The 20,000-nt window shown below is 47.9% G+C and overlaps 2 protein-coding genes across 2 annotated transcripts in view; one reads left to right on the top strand and one right to left on the bottom strand.

Moving 5' to 3' along the window:
- The window catches only part of hoga1 (4-hydroxy-2-oxoglutarate aldolase 1), a 154,630-nt gene extending 140,353 nt beyond the window's left edge, over window positions 1–14,277 (top strand). The window contains exon 8 of the mRNA XM_084006083.1: window positions 14,242–14,277. The gene's annotated coding sequence lies outside the window, so the exon portion shown is untranslated. The remainder of the gene's footprint in view (window positions 1–14,241) is intronic.
- Window positions 1–20,000, bottom strand: part of LOC311011254 (slit homolog 1 protein-like) — a 47,653-nt gene that overhangs the window by 12,715 nt on the left and 14,938 nt on the right. The window contains exons 5-22 of the mRNA XM_084006090.1: window positions 13,495–13,566; window positions 12,194–12,265; window positions 10,564–10,635; window positions 10,273–10,436; window positions 7,349–7,499; window positions 6,727–6,798; window positions 6,395–6,466; window positions 5,972–6,043; window positions 5,665–5,808; window positions 5,363–5,526; window positions 4,593–4,616; window positions 3,869–4,013; window positions 3,608–3,682; window positions 2,910–3,053; window positions 1,880–2,023; window positions 1,639–1,805; window positions 1,099–1,237; window positions 62–130 (exon numbers count right to left, since the gene is read on the bottom strand). Coding sequence (XP_083862216.1) covers window positions 62–130; window positions 1,099–1,237; window positions 1,639–1,805; window positions 1,880–2,023; window positions 2,910–3,053; window positions 3,608–3,682; window positions 3,869–4,013; window positions 4,593–4,616; window positions 5,363–5,526; window positions 5,665–5,808; window positions 5,972–6,043; window positions 6,395–6,466; window positions 6,727–6,798; window positions 7,349–7,499; window positions 10,273–10,436; window positions 10,564–10,635; window positions 12,194–12,265; window positions 13,495–13,566 — 1,962 coding nt within the window. The remainder of the gene's footprint in view (window positions 1–61; window positions 131–1,098; window positions 1,238–1,638; window positions 1,806–1,879; window positions 2,024–2,909; window positions 3,054–3,607; window positions 3,683–3,868; window positions 4,014–4,592; window positions 4,617–5,362; window positions 5,527–5,664; window positions 5,809–5,971; window positions 6,044–6,394; window positions 6,467–6,726; window positions 6,799–7,348; window positions 7,500–10,272; window positions 10,437–10,563; window positions 10,636–12,193; window positions 12,266–13,494; window positions 13,567–20,000) is intronic.

Here is a 20,000-nt window from a genome sequence, read left to right as displayed (position 1 = left end):
GACAGGTCTAGGTACTTGTCAGTGTGAGAGAGAGAGGATTAGTGTAAACAGAGACTCTTACACAAGCTGCAGGTTTGTCAAAGTGGCCAACTCCTGAGGAACGCTGGTGAACTGGTTACCGTCCAGGTACCTGGGAGGACAAGAGAGAGAGATATTTATCGAGCATCTCTGCTAAATGATATTTCACGTCCACTCATAACTTATGAGATCATTTTCACACATAATCATGTTCTTCCTGCTGAATGGATGACATTTAATTAACATGCGGCTCTAAAACTCAGTTAATTAAACGACGAGGAAATAATCAGAGCATTGATATGTTTTTCAGACATCATTTAAATGTTATATCTGTGTTTATAACCGACCTGAGAAACACCTCATTACAGCCTTTTAATCACAGAAGTAAACACTGCTGATGAGATAATTACTGCTGTATGTTTTTTAACTCTACTTCATTAACATTTCATAGAACATGAAAATGCGAGGGAGGGCTCTTCACAGATAATCAAATCAGCTTTACTGATTACTATTTGGAATAAATATTGACATTATATTTCTGACAACTTTTTACTTTTACATGTTAAAACAAACATCCTGTTTTTCTACTCCTCATTCTCAAAACAGGCTTGTTACTTTAGATTTAATGCATTTGAGGGGAGTTATTGATTATTGTTTTTATTATGAATATGACATGAGATTCAGGGGCAGCAGAAATGTCCTTCATAAGGATACTTTTACTTTCTACTTGGAGTACATTTCAGTACTTGTTTGAACACAAGTATGTGTGTGTACTTCTACCTGAGTAGAAGACATCAGTACTTTTGGCTCTGGTTAATACAATCACAATATGAACGTTCTGGCTCCCTCTTGTGGGCATACACGTGTACTGCAGATATAAACCCTAAAACAAAAGACTGTGGAAGAAGTTCTGCTCATTTAATAAAGTCTCCTTCGGTCCGATCATACTTTAAGAACGCTCATGTATCAGAATCATGCTGGGGACTAGGACTTAAACAGGACCAGGACCAGGACCAGGACCAGGACCAGGACCAGGAGACGAGGTGAACCAGCTGCTGGTGGTGTTGGGTGTTCACTCACAGCTCGGTGACGTTGCGGGGGAGTCCTCTGGGCAGAGCCTGCAGGTGTTTGTTGCTGCAGCGGACCACCGTGTCCATGCAGGTACACTGGCCGGGACACTGAGGGCCCGGGGAGCAGCTGCTGTCCTCCAGAACTGAACCTGAACGGACCATTGGGGGGTTGGGGGGGTTGATGAAGTATGATTCAGAAGATGGGCAGTCTTTATTTGGAGGTAAGCCCCTCACGTTATATGGAAGTTATGTCTACAAACGTTACTCGTCCGCCTTTAGCGAACCCCATTCCACCGTCCTGTTGTGTTTGGTCCCGTTAACGGAGTGAATTATGGAGCTGAATCAGTGGGAACCTCACCGCTCACTGTGTTGTTACGTAAAGAAAGAACTGACTGCATTGTGCTGGTTTATATACGTTATGTAGTAGTTGGTCACTACTGTAGTAGTGGAACGTGTGTGTGGCATGCTGGGAAATGTAGTGTGGCTATTAGGGTAGATGTGACGGCATGTGTGTGTGTGTGTGTGTGTGTGTGTGTGTGTGTGTTGGTACCATCCTCGCAGCGGAAGTCGGGCACGGCCACGTCCTGCAGCGGGATCTCGCGGAGGAAGGCGGGGCCCTGGCAGCGAGGATTCCCCGTCACGATGCGCCGGCTCCGAAGCCACGGGCCGAACCAGGACAGACGGCAGTCGCAGGTGAACGGGTTGGCCAGGAGATTCCTGATGGACGGACCAGATGTAGAGGAGGGCAGCAGAGGCGTGTGTGTGTGTGTGTGTGTGTGTGTGTCACTCACAGCGTGGACAGGTTGGGGAGGGTGTCGAAGGCTCCGGGCAGGATGCTGCTCAGCTGGTTGTCGTAGAGGGAGAGCAGCCGGACGTTGCTCAGACCCGAGAAGCTGCCGTTGTGGATGCAGCGGATCTTGTTGTTTCTCAGCATCCTACACACACACACACACACACACACACACACACACACACACACACACACACACACACACACACACACACACACACACACACACACACACACAGTACAGATCAATACAAACAAACTGATGAATTTATTCTCATGTTTCAGGCCGTCATTAATTTTCCTGATCCACTATTTGTATTATCTCTATCTATATATGTGTATTATCTATATCTAACTATATTTGTATTATCTATATCTATATATGTGTATTATCTATATCTAACTATATTTGTATTATCTATATCTATATATGTGTATTATCTATATCTAACTATATTTGTATTATCTATATCTATATATTTGTATTATCTATATCTATATATGTGTATTATCTATATCTAACTATATTTGTATTATCTCTATCTATATATGTGTATTATCTCTATCTATATATTTGTATTATCTCTATCTATATATGTGTATTATCTCTATCTATATATTTGTATTATCTATATCTATATATTTGTATTATCTCTATCTATATATTTGTATTATCATACCTGCAAACTCATGTGATAAACTAAACCGTTGTAGGGGGTCTGGGGGTCTATGAGATTGCACATCCGAGTTTCAGAGGTGACAAGTAGGCCTAACAAAGTACAAATACTTTGTTAATGTACTTAAGTAGATTTTTCAGGTATCTGTGCTTTACTTGAGTATTTACTTTTCTGATGACTTTTTTACTGTTACTCCCTACATTTATACACAAAAATATGTACTTTCTACTCCTTACATCGTAAAAACAAAAAAAACTTGGCTCTTGACTTATATGCTAAGTCTAGATCCTAGTCTAGTCTAGATCCCAGTCTAGTACCAGATCTCGGTGCTATAGTCTCGAGACTAGAACTCACAGCATGCGGAGCCCCTCCATGCCTTTGAACATGCTTCCTCTCACGGACTCCAGGTGGTTGGCCGTCAGGTGGAGCTCCGCCACCGACGAGGCGCCTTCGAACGCTCCGTCCTCGATCTCAGAGATCTTGTTGTTGCTCAGGTTGCTGCAACGAAGACCAAGACAAAAAAACGGTTGTCTGGAGCTTCGGGTTTCCACATTAAAGCAAAACATTTGTCCACTTGTTACTATTTGGAGAACCTTCTCCATGAATGTGTTCCAGTAGAACCCATTCTCTATGAGGCAGCGTCCTCTTAAAGGGACGGCTGCGTTGAAGGCTGTATGAGCTTCGTCTCCACGGTCGCTGTTTACTACAGTAGATGGAGTTCAGAGAAACTGCTAACAAACATCCAGACTTTGAAGCTTGACCTTTGACCTCAGACTGCCCTCCTGGTGACTGAAGCAGTTATCTCTGCTCTCCTAAACAAGCCAGCGGACACCTTTGACAGAACAAGTGATTTCAGCTGACAGGACCCGGGGGGCTGCTGGTCTACGGCTGCCTCCATCGGTGCCTTTGTGTTATCGTGTGACTGAAAAGTCACTAATAACACAAACCGACGAGGCAGCGGTGGACCAGCGACCCCCGTTCTGTGAGATTAAACGATGTTCCTGTAGAAGGGGTCTGGTAACGAGAGTGTAGGGTTTCTCTGAGCGACCTACATCTTCTTGAGCTGCGACAGGCCCTTGAAGGCCCTGGTGGCCTCCAGCACGGAGAGGTCGTTGTTGTTGAGACGCCTGGAGACGTCCGCCGGGCGCCGCCATGGGGAGGACGGAGAGAGAGACATCGTTAGTGTGTGTGTGTGTCAAGTATTCTCATTCTGAATGATAGAAATACATAAAAGCCATCACAGCAGATATGTCATGTGTGTGTCCGTGCATGTTTAAAGAGTGATAGTGGTGCCGGGTGTTGGAGGCTCTCACAGCTCTTCGGTGGAGGAGGGCAGGTGTTCGGGGAACTTGGTGAGGCGGAGGTTGGAGCAGTCGACCACGTTGGCCTCGCAGCGACACTTGGCGGGACAAACCGGCTTACTGTTGCACTCGTAGCTCAGACGGGAGTCGTCAGCACCTGGACACGCAGACGCCACAGGTCACGGATACATTCACGGCTCCAGATATCACAGACCGTTCTAACATCTGATTGGATGGAATCACTGATTTGTGTCACTGGAAGCTGTTCAGGAAGCCCCTAAACTACCGTATCGGGCCAAAGCCTCTGGATCACTTTGAGAGATGCAGAACTAAATGCAAAATGTCTGGGAAAATATGTGAAAAATGTATGAAAGTTGTGAGTCATGTACACAAAAAATGACCAAATATATTAGTCAAATATGTGGGGGGGAAAATGTAAAAAATACATGGGGTAATATTTGAAAGACATCCGCAAAATAGGTTAAAAATATCCCCAAAGTAAAATATGTGGAAAAATAAAAGTGAAAATCATCCAAAAATGATGAGCAAAATAAAAAAAAAATGACAGAGAGAAATATGTGAAAAATGTATGAAAAACATGCAAAATATGAAATTTTTCCAAAAATATTGCGCAAAGCATTCAATGAGCGGACGTAGAAGTCTGCTGACGGTGCATGTTATCGTTATTAAACCCGTCATGCTGATTTCATCCACTAGAACACAGATTAATAATCACCTGGGATGTGGTACTGCTCCTTGGCTGTCAGGAAGAAGAAGAAGAAACCACGTCAGTCACAGAGGTTTGAAACACACACACACACACACACACACACACACACACACGGCGGCGGTGGCGTGCAGCTCCCCGGCTGGCGGCCGACTAAAGCGGCGAGGAGCGCTTCATGTGGTGATCACAGAACCTGCCACGGCTTTTTAGCGGCCAGCGGCTGGCTTCACTCCCTGGCACGGGGCGGCCAAGGAAACCGTCCGGGAGCTTTTTAAGTTGCAGTCATCCGGTTACACAAACGCTTTCCCGCCGTTACTTTCTTACTGTGACGACACCGGCAGCTGAGCTGAGGCTCCTATCTGTCCTAAGGTCAACTTGATAGCTCGACAAATAAAACCTCAAGGAGAAGTTCTATGTTTTCCTTCTACACGTTCATTTGCATTGAGCCGTGTGAACCACACACTGTCTAGAAGAAGTGGACGTCGTCGTGGTGACGACAGCCCTTTGGTTTGCAGGACTAAAGGAAGCTTCCAGGATCTTGGATTCTTTGCAACCAGTAGCAGGAAGTCACCATATTTGGGACTGGGGAGGAGCGATGGGTGGATCTGAGGAACACTGACGCCACAAGATAGAACGTCAAAAAACACAACTTTTCAACAAACACATTTCTTACGCACATGCACGCACACACACACACACACACACACACACACACACACACACACACACACACACACACACACACACACACACACACACACACACACACACACACTGACCGGAGCAGCGGAACTTGCTGCTCTTGATCTGGGCGATGCGTTTGTTGGCGAGGCGGCGAGGGCTGGCGCAGCGCGCTCCGCTGGTCTCGATGGGGTTCGAACGCAGGAAGTCGGCCAGCCACTTCACGTTACAGTCACACACAAAGGGGTTCTGGGCCAGGTGGCTGATGGGAAAATCACAGGGGGGAGGGGGGGACAGAACTTAAAATAGTATGTATGTGTGTGTGTGTGTGTGTGTGTGTGTTTGTGTGTGTGTGTGTCTGTGTGTGTGTCTGTGTGTGTGTGTGTGTGTGTGTTCTTACAGAGTCTGGATGCTGTGCAGCGAGCTGAAGGTGCCCTTGGCCAGACTCTGGATCTTGTTGTCGTACAGCGACAGCAGAGCCAGGTTCTCCAGGTCTTTGAACACGGAGGCTCGGATGCAGTGGATCTTATTGGCGTTCAGTAACCTGACGACGAGTACGCAAGAAAACGGCGGCTTGTTGTTAGTCGCTATGGTGACGACACAGGTCAGTGAAATGTTGGCTGGGTAGCTTCTCCTTCTCCAGTGTGTGTGTGTGTGTGTGTGTGTGTGTGTGTGTGTGTGTGTGTGTGTGTGTGGTTTGGACTCACAGCAGCTCCAGAGACGCCAGGCCATCGAACACGCCGCCGGGCAGCTCTGTGATCTTGTTGCCGTATAGAACCCTGCACACACACACACACACACACACACACACACACACACACACACACACACACACACACACACACACACACACACACACAAAGAGAGGATGTCACGTTGTTCAATCGGCCTGTTGACGTTACCACCATCCTTTATTATCACTGTGCATCAAACGGTGAGACTTTCATTCCATTGGGAAAACATTGAGGATTACAAAAAGATTTGATAGCTGCAGCCCTACACACACATACACACACACACACAGTATATCTACACACAGTATATCTACACACACACACAGTATATACACACACACAGTATATCTACACACACACACACACACACACACACACAGACTGTCTGTTACTCACAGGGAGTTGAGAGCTCGGAGGCCATGGAACGCATCAGGAGCGATCTCAGATATCTGGTTGTTACTGAGATCTCTGGGAAGGAAACAGATCACACACACACACACACACTTTAGTGACACTCTCTCCTTCCCCCTCTGAATTATCATGCTAATGTTAGCATGCTGATGTTAGCATGTAGACGTAGCTAGACAATGAGCTGAGTAAGAAGAACCAGAGAGAAGCAGAGAAGACCAGAGAGGACCAGAGAGGACCAGAGAGGACCTCCTAGACCTCCTAAACCTCCTAGACCTCGTCCCTTGAGCCTCAGCTGTTGGCGTCTGTAGAGGACTCACATGCGACGGAGCTTCTTGTAGGAGGTGAAGGCGCCCGGAGGAACCGACTTGATGCCGTTCTGCTCCAAACGACTAGAGAGACACGGAGACAGAGACGTCATCATCAAAGGGAAACCAGAACATCTGAGATATGAACGTTCTAATGTTCCTAAATATTTAAATTCATCTGGTTTTTCAGCACTTTTAAAATCAGTTTTGATATTTGTACTAGGGAGTGGAAACCAAACTTAATGGGTTGACTCCAATCTGAAACAACATTATGTTCACACCACTCTTAAAAGTATGATATCAATCTGTGGGCTGACTCTGTGGAACGGACTGGAGGAAGAAATCAAACAAAGATGTGATAAACATCTTCATGAGGTTTAGAAAGGAAAGCAATCTAACACGGTAACAATCATTATTCAAAAAAAGGGTCCAAATTTAGCATAACACACAAATTAACACCAAACTTTGTTGAAATTCCTTAAAGCGTCAGTTTGATTTACTTTCAACGTTTTCAGCTTCATTATAGAGATAAACAAACAAACACAATCGTCCCCTGAAGTTTGATCTGAGGAAGAGGAGGGACTCGTCTCTACGGAGGAAACGGAAACATTTTGGGTTCTGTGATGATACTCACATCTCGGTCATGGCCTCGGGCAGGTGGGCGGGGATGGCGGTGAGGCCCCGCCCCCGACAGTCCACGATGTTGTTGCTGCAGGAACACATGGGGGGACAGGAGCCGGACGCCAGGCTGCACGGCTGCACGAAGGCGCTGCCGCCGCCGTGACCTGAGGGCACACGGCACCGACGGTTCAACTCCCATCGGCCACGCCGGGACCCCGTGTGTGTGTTGTGTGTTGCAGGGACCCCGTGTGTGTGTTGTGTGTTGCCGGGACCCCCCGTGTGTGTGTTGTGTGTTGCAGGGACCCCGTGTGTGTGTTGTGCGTTGCCGGGACCCCGTGTGTGTGTTGTGTGTTGCCGGGACCCCCAGTGTGTGTGTTGTGTGTTGCTGGGACCCCGTGTGTGTGTTGTGTGTTGCCGGGACCCCCCGTGTGTGTGTTGTGTGTTGCTGGGACCCCGTGTGTGTGTTGTGTGTTGCCGGGACCCCCAGTGTGTGTGTTGTGTGTTGCTGGGACCCCGTGTGTGTGTTGTGTGTTGCCGGGACCCCCAGTGTGTGTGTTGTGTGTTGCTGGGACCCCCGTGTGTGCGTTGTGTGTTGCTGGGACCCCCAGTGTGTGTGTTGTGTGTTGCTGGGACCCCCAGTGTGTGTGTTGTGTGTTGCTGGGACCCCCGTGTGTGCGTTGTGTGTTGCCGGGACCCCCCGTGTGTGTGTTGTGTGTTGCTGGGACCCCCAGTGTGTGTGTGTTGTGTGTTGCTGGGACCCCCGGTGTGTGTGTGTTGTGTGTTGCTGGGACCCCCCGTGTGTGTGTTGTGTGTTGCTGGGACCCCCGGTGTGTGTTGTGTGTTGCAGGGACCCCGTGTGTGTGTTGTGTGTTGCCGGGACCCCCAGTGTGTGTGTTGTGTGTTGCTGGGACCCCGTGTGTGTGTTGTGTGTTGCAGGGACCCCGTGTGTGTGTTGTGTGTTGCCGGGACCCCCAGTGTGTGTGTTGTGTGTTGCTGGGACCCCGTGTGTGTGTTGTGTGTTGCCGGGACCCCCCGTGTGTGTGTGTTGTGTGTTGCTGGGACCCCGTGTGTGTGTTGTGTGTTGCCGGGACCCCCAGTGTGTGTGTTGTGTGTTGCTGGGACCCCGTGTGTGTGTTGTGTGTTGCCGGGACCCCCAGTGTGTGTGTTGTGTGTTGCCGGGACCCCCAGTGTGTGTGTTGTGTGTTGCCGGGACCCCCAGTGTGTGTGTTGCGTGTTGCCGGGACCCCCAGTGTGTGTGTTGTGTGTTGCCGGGACCCCCAGTGTGTGTGTTGTGTGTTGCTGGGACCCCCGTGTGTGCGTTGTGTGTTGCTGGGACCCCCAGTGTGTGTGTGTTGTGTGTTGCTGGGACCCCCGGTGTGTGTGTGTTGTGTGTTGCTGGGACCCCCCGTGTGTGCGTTGTGTGTTGCTGGGACCCTAGTGTGTGTGTTGTGTGTTGCTGGGACCCTAGTGTGTGTGTTGTGTGTTGCTGGGACCCCAGTGTGTGCGTTGTGTGTTGCTGGGACCCCCAGTGTGTGTGTTGTGTGTTGCTGGGACCCCCAGCGTGTGTGTTGTGTGTTGCTGGGACCCTAGTGTGTGTGTTGTGTGTTGCCGGGACCCCGTGTGTGTGTTGTGTGTTGCCGGGACCCTAGTGTGTGTGTTGTGTGTTGCTGGGACCCCCCGTGTGTGTGTTGTGTGTTGCTGGGACCCCCCGTGTGTGTGTTGTGTGTTGCCGGGACCCTAGTGTGTGTGTTGTGTGTTGCTGGGACCCTAGTGTGTGTGTTGTGTGTTGCCGGGACCCCCAGTGTGTGTGTTGTGTGTTGCCGGGACCCAGTGTGTGTGTTGTGTGTTGCCGGGACCCCCAGTGTGTGTGTTGTGTGTTGCCGGGACCCCCCGTGTGTGTGTTGTGTGTTGCTGGGACCCCCCGTGTGTGTGTTGTGTGTTGCTGGGACCCCCGTGTGTGTGTTGTGTGTTGCTGGGACCCCCGGTGTGTGTGTGTTGTGTGTTGCTGGGACCCCCCGTGTGTGTGTTGTGTGTTGCTGGGACCCCCGGTGTGTGTGTGTTGTGTGTTGCTGGGACCCCCGTGTGTGTGTTGTGTTTTGCTGGGACCCCCGTGTGTGTGTCGTGTGTTGCTGGGACCCCAGTGTGTGTGTTGTGTGTTGCTGGGACCCCCAGTGTGTGTGTTGTGTGTTGCTGGGACCCCCGTGTGTGTGTTGTGTGTTGCCCGGACCCCAGTGTGTGTGTTGTGTGTTGCTGGGACCCCCAGTGTGTGTGTTGTGTGTTGCTGGGACCCCCGTGTGTGTGTTGTGTGTTGCCGGGACCCTAGTGTGTGTGTTGTGTGTTGCTGGGACCCCCCGTGTGTGTGTTGTGTGTTGCTGGGACCCCCAGTGTGTATGTTGTGTGTTGCTGGGACCCTAGTGTGTGTTGTGTGTTGCTGGGACCCCCCGTGTGTGTGTTGTGTGTTGCTGGGACCCCCGTGTGTGCGTTGTGTGTTGCTGGGACCCCCAGTGTGTGTGTTGTGTGTTGCTGGGACCCCCCGTGTGTGTGTTGTGTGTTGCCGGGACCCAGTGTGTGTGTTGTGTGTTGCCGGGACCCCCAGTGTGTGTGTTGTGTGTTGCCGGAACCCCCAGTGTGTGTGTTGTGTGTTGCTGGGACCCCCCGTGTGTGTGTTGTGTGTTGCTGGGACCCCCCGTGTGTGTGTTGTGTGTTGCTGGGACCCCCCGTGTGTGTGTTGTGTGTTGCTGGGACCCCCGGTGTGTGCGTTGTGTGTTGCCGGGACCCCCGGTGTGTGTGTGTTGTGTGTTGCTGGGACCCCCCGTGTGTGTGTTGTGTGTTGCTGGGACCCCCGTGTGTGTGTTGTGTGTTGCTGGGACCCCCCGTGTGTGTGTTGTGTGTTGCCGGGACCCCCGTGTGTGCGTTGTGTCACTGGTGCTGCCGTACCTGAGCAGGCGAAGTGGCTCTTGCGCAGCTCGGCGAGGTTGAGGCCCCTCAGCGATGGGGGGGAGCTGCACTGAGTGTAGAGGCCTAACGCCGCCCGCTGCCGTAGCCATGGAGACAACCAGGCCAGGTGACAGTCGCAGCGCAGAGAGTTAGAGTGGAGACGGCTGGGAGGGGAAGGGGGGAGGAGAGGGAGGGGAGTAGTGTAGGAGAGAGGAATATATATAAGTAAGTAATGGTCAGTCTCTGAGGTGGCATTCTGGGTAACGTAGTGCACTGAGGTGAAGGACTCACAAGGTGCGGAGCTTCGGCATGTGGTTGAAGCTGGAGACTGGAATACTGCTGATGTTGTTGTTGTTCAGCGTTCTGGGAGACAGAGGGGGAGAGAGGGAGACAGGGAGGACAGGAGACGGGTGGAGAGAGAGGGGGAGACAGGAGGAGAGGGAGGGAGACAGGAAGGACAGGAGACGAGTGGAGAGAGAGGGGGAGACAGGAGGAGAGAGAGGGAGACAGGGAGGACAGGAGACGAGTGGAGAGAGAGGGGGAGACAGGAGGAGAGAGAGGGAGACAGGGAGGACAGGAGACGAGTGGAGAGAGAGGGGGAGACAGGAGGAGAGAGAGGGAGACAGGGAGGACAGGAGACAGGAGGAGAGAGAGGGAGACAGGAAGGACAGGAGACGAGTGGAGAGAGAGGGGGAGACAGGAGGAGAGAGAGGGAGACAGGGAGGACAGGAGACGGGTGGAGAGAGAGGGGGAGACAGGAGGAGAGAGAGGGAGACAGAGAGGACAGGAGACGGGTGGAGAGAGAGGGGGAGACAGGAGGAGAGAGAGGGAGACAGGGAGGACAGGAGACGGGTGGAGAGAGAGAGGAGAGAGGGAGACAGGGAGGGGGAGGAGAGAGGGAGACAGGGAGGGGGAGGTGGGTGACACAAGAAGATGGAATAAAAAGGAAAAGGAATGAGGGTCCATGAGAGGAGATGAGAAGAATAAAAAGTGTTATTGTGTGAACGTATCCGACAGCAGGACATCATCGGGGAGCAGGGCTAGGGGTCCTGGACCGCCACAGACCGGATCACCTCGGCCCCAGGATCTCTGAGCTATGTGTTTCTATCTGAGCGACCAGAGAATATATTGAGTTCATATAGACCCTCGCTGTGTGTACAGGCGCTGCACCGGACTCCATTTAAAAACACAGCCTTTTATAAGCTGGTTTTCTGGTCAGCTTTAAACGTGATGTACATCCGTTTTTAAATAGGATCTGATTCACGCCGATGTGAAGAGAAGTTCACGTGGATTTAGAAAACAGACCAATTATTTGTAACTGAGTCAATAATTCAAAGAAACTAAAGTGTTAAACTTGAGAACAGAGTTTGGTGGAAGTCATTCACAACCCATTTAACCCTCAAGCCCTCCAGGCACCATATTAGGGCTTTTCAAGTGCATTTCTTTGCTCATATTTTGCCAATTTTTATGCTAAGATGATGATATTTGACAAAGATGTGCATTTTTTAATACATTTTGGAATTTCAGCATCAATCATTGACATATCCCAGAATGAAAATCACTGCAGGAAAAAAATCCACTTTGCATCCATCAAATAGAAAATATTTTATCTTTGGTGTAAAAACAAAAGGTGCCATTATGTAAATAAACGGGCATTTAGAGGGTTAAAGTGGGAAAATGAACTCGCATTTGATATACATGATGAGAACAGGAGTTAATGACCAAAAAACATTTTTCCCCTTCATGTTTAAGTGTTTACATAATAAAGTATTTAAATATAGTAGAGGACATGAGGTATCTTATGATATCGGTATCAGAATCATTATTGATCACTTTAAAACCATTCCCAGCCCTAATAGGAACTTGTTTTTACGGCGAACAATGTGGAACTCTTGAGGTTTAAAGCTCTCACGATACTCACAGGACTTCCAGGGAGCGCAGAGCTCTGAATGCACCCTCCTCGATGCAGCTGATGTGGTTTTTATCCAGCTGACTGGTGAGTCAGAGAGAGGAAGACATTCACTTCATCTGTTACAGTTCAAGCAGCTCATGTGATTCTGTATGAATTGGATACGTGCTGAATGATTCACACCTTTAAATTGGAGCAAATTTCCAAACAGTCGTTATTTGTTGAAACTGAGTTAATATCTGGAATCTAAACGGTTTCTTTCTCACATGGAAACATATTAAAACTCAACAAAGTGACTCATATGAACAGCTCTCAATCACGTGGACTACGGTTTTGAAGCCTACAGTTCAGTCCCCATCTTGGATTTTTTGCAACCACTGAAAAAAGGAAGTGACCATATTTAGACAGCACCCTTACTGGATCTGGATCCATGTGGATTCTGATGTGAAGCTGCTAACAAAGTTAGCTTCTATAATTCGCGATTCAATTTTACAGCTAAGTGTTCAAGTCATCTTAGTAGCTAACTAGCATTGGTAGCGACCTGTCAATCAGCAGGTAAGCCCCGCCCCCTAAAGCATCCCCTGCTTTCTGGTCTGGTGGACTCTAAATGGACCATAATGTACTAAATGAACATCATGCTGGATTGAAGAAGACTTGAAACTAGAGATTGAGACCATAAACTCATGTTTACAATGTTTACTGAGATAATACATCAAGAGAGAAGTAGGACCATTTTCTCATAGACTTCTATACAACCAGAGAGGAGTCGCCCCCTGGTGGCCAGCAGAGAGAAGTAGGACCATTTTCTCATAGACTTCTATACAACCAGAGAGGAGTCGCCCCCTGGTGGCCAGCAGAGAGAAGTAGGACCATTTTCTCATAGACTTCTATACAACCAGAGAGGAGTCGCCCCCTGGTGGCCAGCAGAGAGAAGTAGGACCATTTTCTCATAGACTTCTATACAACCAGAGAGGAGTCGCCCCCTGGTGGCCAGCAGAAAGAAGTAGGACCATTTTCTCATAGACTTCTATACAACCAGAGAGGAGTCGCCCCCTGGTGGCCAGCAGAGAGAAGTAGGACCATTTTCTCATAGACTTCTATACAACCAGAGAGGAGTCGCCCCCTGGTGGCCAGCAGGGAGAATGCAGCTTTACGGACCTTCAGTTTGCCTTATCTAATTGATGTAACATCCAGAAATTCATCCAGATTGCATCATCCATCCAACCATCAACGCATTCCCTGTTACTGTCATACTGTCATGTTTTATACACTACTTTCATGCTGTGTGTGTGTGTGTGTGTACTTTCACACACAGGTTTTTCAGGTCCGTGGCCCCCCTGAAGGCCCTCCTCGGGACCGCCTGGATGCTGTTTTCACTCAGGTCCCTGAAAAACAAGGAGACACGGTTCAAGTTTTCTGTCGTGTTAGTGTCACATATCCATACTGTGTGTTGACAGCAGTTCAATATCTAATAGTTATAACTCTAATATTATTATTATCATCAACACCAATAATAGCATTAATGGAAAGGAGAATATAAAAAACAAATAATAACCAGTTCATAGTTCGGGGTTCGGTGTAGCAAAGGAAGGAGCCGGATGTATTTTCTGTTAAAGGTTTAGTCTGAATCATTTTTCACCTGCTTGACGAATTAAAATGATTTGGGTCCTCACTGCTAGATCTGACTGATGAAGTGAATCTCATAAGTGTGCTGATAGCTCAGTGGTAGAGTGGGAGCCCCATGTACCGAGGCTCCCAGCAGCGGTCCTGGGTTTGAATCCACCCTCAGACCTCTTTTAAAGCATGCCGGCCCTCTCTCTCGCCCCTTTAACTCTCCATAAATACCGCACGGCCCCTGATTAAAAAAATTAATATATATATATATGGAGATGTGCTACGATAGCATGTTTTAAAAGTGTCATTAAAGAGCACACACACACACAAGCAAACACACACACCGATATTAAAGATGCTTTCCCATCAGGTTGTCAAGATAACTGTTGCCCGGAAACGAGAAGGCTGGATATGATGTTTACTGGAGGGAGACCGACTGGTCACAGCTGGACGTGTGTGTGTGTGTGTCTGTGTGTGTGTGTCTGTGTGTGTGTGTGTTTAGGTAGTCTCATGTTATTTGCTCTCTCTCCCTCTGCTATCTTCCAGCACTTTCTGATCCAGCCAGTCATACGTTGTGTCCTCCCTCCCTCCTCTCTGTCCTTCCTCGCTCCTCTTCATCCTCTCATTGTTCCGCCCTCTCTCCTGTTGCTTCAACCCCCCCGTTCACAGCGGAGGGTGAGAAAGGTAAACTTTCCCACTGGCTTCCCTGCCTGTCTTCTTCTCCTCATCTCCTCTCCGTCCATCCGTTTCTCTGGACTTCGGGTCAAACGCTGGTTGGTTTCAGTGGATGCAATGTCACCGATCTTCCTCCTCCTCGTCCTCCTCATCCTCCTCCACATTTTGTGTTTCAGATTCTGTTGCTGTGGATCTGCACAGCTTTTAAAATCTTCTGTCTCCCATCACATCTCAGACTGAGTTACAGCCCGTCTAACTGATATCAAAGATATCAGCAGATGCAACCGAGGAACACCAAGCAAGAGAGGGAGAGGGAGGGAGAGGGAGAGAGAGGGGGGGACAGATGGGCAATGGCAACAGCAGCAACGCAACCTAGCAAGAGAGCGAGAGAGAGAGAGACACCACAGGGGAGGATGTGCATCCTCTCTGGTTGCCCTGAACTCTGACATCAACTCACAAAGGGACAGTTCATTAATTATTTTAAGACCCACCGGAGAGATTTTCAGACATCTGATCACTTTATGCATAACCCCACGGCAATAGTCGCATAATATGACATGAGAGCACTGCTAGATCTGACTGATGATGTCATAAGTGCTCCCAGCAGCGGTCCCGGGTTCAATCTTCCCTCAGACCTCTTTTAAAGCAAGAAAAACATTTTGAACACGTATTCAAATTGTTAATCTGATATTTAGTTTTCATGTATATGTGTTTTTTCAATATATACATTTATATATATGGGGAAACCTGAGCACCAGCAGAAAAACCCCACGCAGACACATGGAGAATATGCAAACTCCACACAGAGGGACGGTTGGAGGCGTCTCTGTGAGGCTGCAGCGCTAATCACTGAGCCACTGTGCTGACTGAATGAGGAGGAGGAGGGTGGAGCAGGACTGGAAGGATGGATGAAGGCTGAGGTAGATGGATGAAGAGTGTTTTTTATGTACATACAAATATGTATATATTATGGGCGAACCTGAGCACCAGGAGAAAACCCTTTGTTTAGTTGGAGGTTAGGAAGGACCGAGGGGAGGGAAATGGGGGTGAGGAAGATGGAGGGGGAGGAAGGGAGCTACCTGAGCTGAACAACCAGCAGCCTCCTCCTCATCCAGCACAACTAACCCTTCCTCTTCAGCTTCTCCTCCCGTTCTTTCTCCTCCTTCTCCCGCTTGGCTTCCTTCTTCTTCTCCTTCTCGTGCATCTCGTGCTTCATCCTCTGCCTGATCATCCTGGAAGACGAAGATTCCTCTCCTCTTCTTCACCAGGTACAGACAGAGCTTCTCCAGGTCCTTTTGGAACTTGTCCTCCATACTCCTCCTGTCGACCTCCATTTGTTCGACTACTAATAGGAGCAGGCTGATGCTGGTCTCCGAGCTCTCCTGTGAGTCGGTCAGATCATTTTGGAACTTTTCCTCCATGGTCCATAATCAGGCATATTTGAAAATATTAAAAAGCCAAAAAAGTACAAAAATGGATTCTGTGACTAATTCAGAGGATCGAATGTTCCTGCAATCTCTGTTCAACGGATTTCAGTTGACCATCAAATTCACGAGTTAAGTGGAGACGACAACTGCAGTCGCAGCACATTCTCCAATAAACTCCATCTTGCAATCATTAGTACTCGCCATCTTGGATTATGTTGCAACCAGTGAATAGAGGTAGAGGGGCGGGACTTGATGAATGTCATGCTGTTACAGTATTGTGCATTGGTCGAACAATGTCTTTTGTGAGCGGATCACAATATTTCTTAGTTGGTGTTTTTTCCTTAACCAGAGGAGAAGAACAGATCATAGTTATGTGAAAATGGGGTCATTACAATCTCATTTTGTGCGGCCGAACATTGTCCAAACCCACGAGGTTCATTTTTTAATTAGAATGGAGGTCCAAAAGTTTCCGAAGATATCAAATAGAAAAAAAAGAAACGATCCACAAAAAAACCCTTTTCATGTGATGGAGTGGTGCGGCTATAAAAACATGTTTTTATGGGTCTGAAAGTTTCACTCAACGTTTATTTTCTAATTTGAAAACTACTTATGTGTGAATTTAGTTGAAAGAACGTCTGTCTTTGTGTCAACCGCAGAGCTGCAGGCGGAGAATTCACACACTCACACACACACACACACACACACACACACACACACACACACACACACACACACACACACACACACACACACTGTATGGTTAGGGGTTACACGCACAAAGCTATGAAAACAACATACAAATGCAGAAATATACACTAGGTTGGTGAGAGAAAGAGGGGTGAGAGAGAGAGGGGTGAGAGAGAGAGGGGTGAGAGAGGGTGAGAAAATCACTTTTTTTTTTTTTTAAACACCAAATTGTCCTTTTCAATGCGGCCGAGATGAAAAGTGACGGGAAGACGGCGTCTCCGTCCTTCAGGGACTAAGCTCCTCCCTCTCTACTTCCTGTTGCTCTCGCTTCACTGCACTTGCTCTTCGCCCTCGTTTTCTTTCACCTCTCTCTAATCCCTCTCCTCCTCAACTCTCTCTCGCCCTCAGTACATCACTCGCCCCCCCCCCCCCCCATCCTCAGAAGGATCTCTTAATGAAGGAGGGTGAGAGAATGAAACGATGGAGACGTGAGAGTTGACGGTCCGCTGTCTCTCACTAATATTTGTCTTGGTGTCGATCTCAGGTCAGTGATTGGCTGTTTGAACAGTCGGGTGTGTTTTTTTTTCCCATCATGCTTTTCCCCTCTGCTCTCACTGTGTCGGGTTTACTTTGGACGGACATGAGAGGAGAAATCACTGTTCCTGGCCTGACCCCCCCCACCCCCCCAACACACACACACACACACACACACACACACACACACTGGGCTGCAGAATAACAGCTGGGCAGGTTTGTGTAAAGGGAGTGATGGTGTCTGTCTTCACCACAGATGATGTTTTCCAGCGTGACGCCGCCGCTCGCCACGTCCCGCCGTCCAGGCTTTAAGAAAACTCCACATCTGGGAAAATCCCACACCGTGTGTTGTGCAGTGACGGATTTGCGGCGTGTAGATAATGTAAATATAGAAATGCATGCATGTGCAAATGGAGTGAGCGGAGGTGGGGAACACGTTTCATCAGAGTGTTTCGTACGTTAGCGTTATAAAATAAAGAATAAAGAAAACCTGCTGCAATAATACCACGCTGTTAAATACAATGTTACTTTTTCTTATATTAACACTGCAGCCAAATGCAGCTTCCCCGGTTGGTAAAGGGACGACACAGAAAGAGAGCTCGTTAGCCTCTTTGAGCTCTGCTTTGGTCTCATGACACATTAACTGCATGGACTTCCATCGGCCTCATTTCCTTTTTCTACAAACAATCTGGTGGACGGAGATCAAGCATCACAGAAGGCTCTACAGCCGAGGTCTTCAGCGGTTCCAGACCAAGGAGCCCCAAGATCGTATAAAACTGTGATGCTTGTTAAGCCGGGCCAATAATAATGTGTAGTGCAGCCTATAGTGCCATGAATAACAGCACCATATTTTAATTCTATGGGAATTTCTACATCACAATTTTAACATCAACACAACAATTAACATACATATTTGCTTTATAAAGGTTATTATTGGACATATTTTATATTTTGGAAGAAATCCAAAATTGATGAATCATTTGATAATTTTTGGGACCCCCTGCAGTAACATCCTAGGGGTCCGGATCCGTTGATGATCTCTGCTCTACAGTATATGTACGAGAGGATAAAAGTATTCCCCCTGTGAGGATTACATGTCGAGGTCTTTTATTGTGAAGGTACGGAGGGTCCAGATTGTTGTCATAGTTCGGACGGGCCTCCATATTGTTGTTTCGTATATAAAAAGGTGGCGCTCAACTTGTTCCACACGAAAAAGAGAAAAAAAGTGTTTTTTGGCACAATTAGAAAACATCATCGACGTTCTCTCTAAACAGCGAGGTCACGTTCGGGTTAGCCTCAGACGGGCGGCTGCCACCTCTGTTAGCTGCACGCCGTTAATTAGCCGCGCTTGGATGCCAATCAGCTGCACTAACGAGGACGGCTCTGCCTTCCCGGCTAATTAGAGAAACCCTCCGAGTGTCTGAGGGGAGAGTTACTGTAACAGCAACGTTAATGTCTTACACTTCATTAACTTGTGTGTGTTAGTTCTGTGTGTGTTTCACATAAGTTGTTTAAAATTGGAGATTTATCTCACACGTCTACTTTTTCAGAAAAATGTGTTGAAACACGCTGCTTCCTGACTGTAGACGTTTCTGTTTGCCGCGGCAGTAAACAATACAATGTATGAATGTAGTGGTGCGCGGTATATCGGCCGATATGGTCATTTTTTTACACATCGATGTCAAAATCGTCCGATAACCATTCCTGTGTATTTGACGTGTATGTAGGCTTAGGGCTCTTAGATGTGAGTGTTTGTTTTTGAACGAGCGCATTTATGTCGCAAACTCAAGGCGCCAAAAACAGTCAAAAATTCAGTTTGACTTTGCCTCTGGTGGGGGAGCGGCGATGTCGTCTGTCTGGTCGTTCTTCAAAGTGTCTGTAGAGGATCCTCGCTATATGCAATGATTGTGAGGGCCGGGTGATGCGAGGCGGAGTTTGTGTTAAATCATTCAATTCAACCAATTTGATCACCCAGTTAAAAAACAAGCATCCCGAAGCCTACAAAGAATCTGAAACTAGCTAATGCTAACAAGCAGCGAAAGAAAGCCGCTGCTAACGCTACGGCAGCTGCACCAGTCGGCCTCCGAGAACAAGCGCTGGAAAAGACCAAGAAATTCCAGAAGAAGCACCCGAAGCAAAAGGCATTGACCATTGCAATAACAAAGATGATCGCTGTTGATGACCGTTTTCAGTGGTGAAAGACGAAGGATTCAGTGAGGTGCTTACGCTAGCTAGCTAGCAAGCAAGCAAGCAGACGATGCTAATCTGCTTAGCTACCAGTTAGAGTAGCTCAGCTAGACACGACCCAAAAGATAAACAACCCTTGGTATCGTGGAGTAGCCTTTATCATGTACCTGCTAGCTAACGTGTTTTTTATTCAACTATTTTTTTTATTGTTATTATTTCATTCCATGTACCGCCATTTTTTTGACTCGTTACGATATTCCCAATCATCCAGAGAATGAAAATTCACCACCATCAACTTTATTTGGAGTGTTTTTTTGTTTGTTTTATTTTGTCCTATTATAATTAAATGGCTTCCAGCTGACTTCCCGTTGAACAACAAGGATCCGTTTGAACCCCGACGACATCTTCATGTCACTAACAAGTCCGGACCAGAATCCTTTGCGGGGGAAGCCGACTGACCACAGTCGCTTTTCTTTTAAATGACGGAAACATTTCATAAAAGAACAATGAAGAACGATGTGAAAGAGAAAGCAGTCGGCTCCACGAACATGTTGAATGCATTTCCTTCCACATAAAACATTTGCTGATTTAAAAAAAACGAAAACATTTGGAATCCTACATCTACAGTACTCGCCGCTTCGCTGCCAGATGGCGAGTCTTTTTGCTGAAGAGTCTTTTTGCTGCTGTATTTCAAC

This window comes from Eutrigla gurnardus (genome assembly GCF_963514095.1).
Source record: "Eutrigla gurnardus genome assembly, chromosome: 3".
Lineage (NCBI taxonomy): Eukaryota > Metazoa > Chordata > Actinopteri > Perciformes > Triglidae > Eutrigla > Eutrigla gurnardus.
The sequence above is the reverse complement of the archived record's forward strand: the minus strand, read 5'-3'. Positions and strand labels throughout refer to the sequence as shown.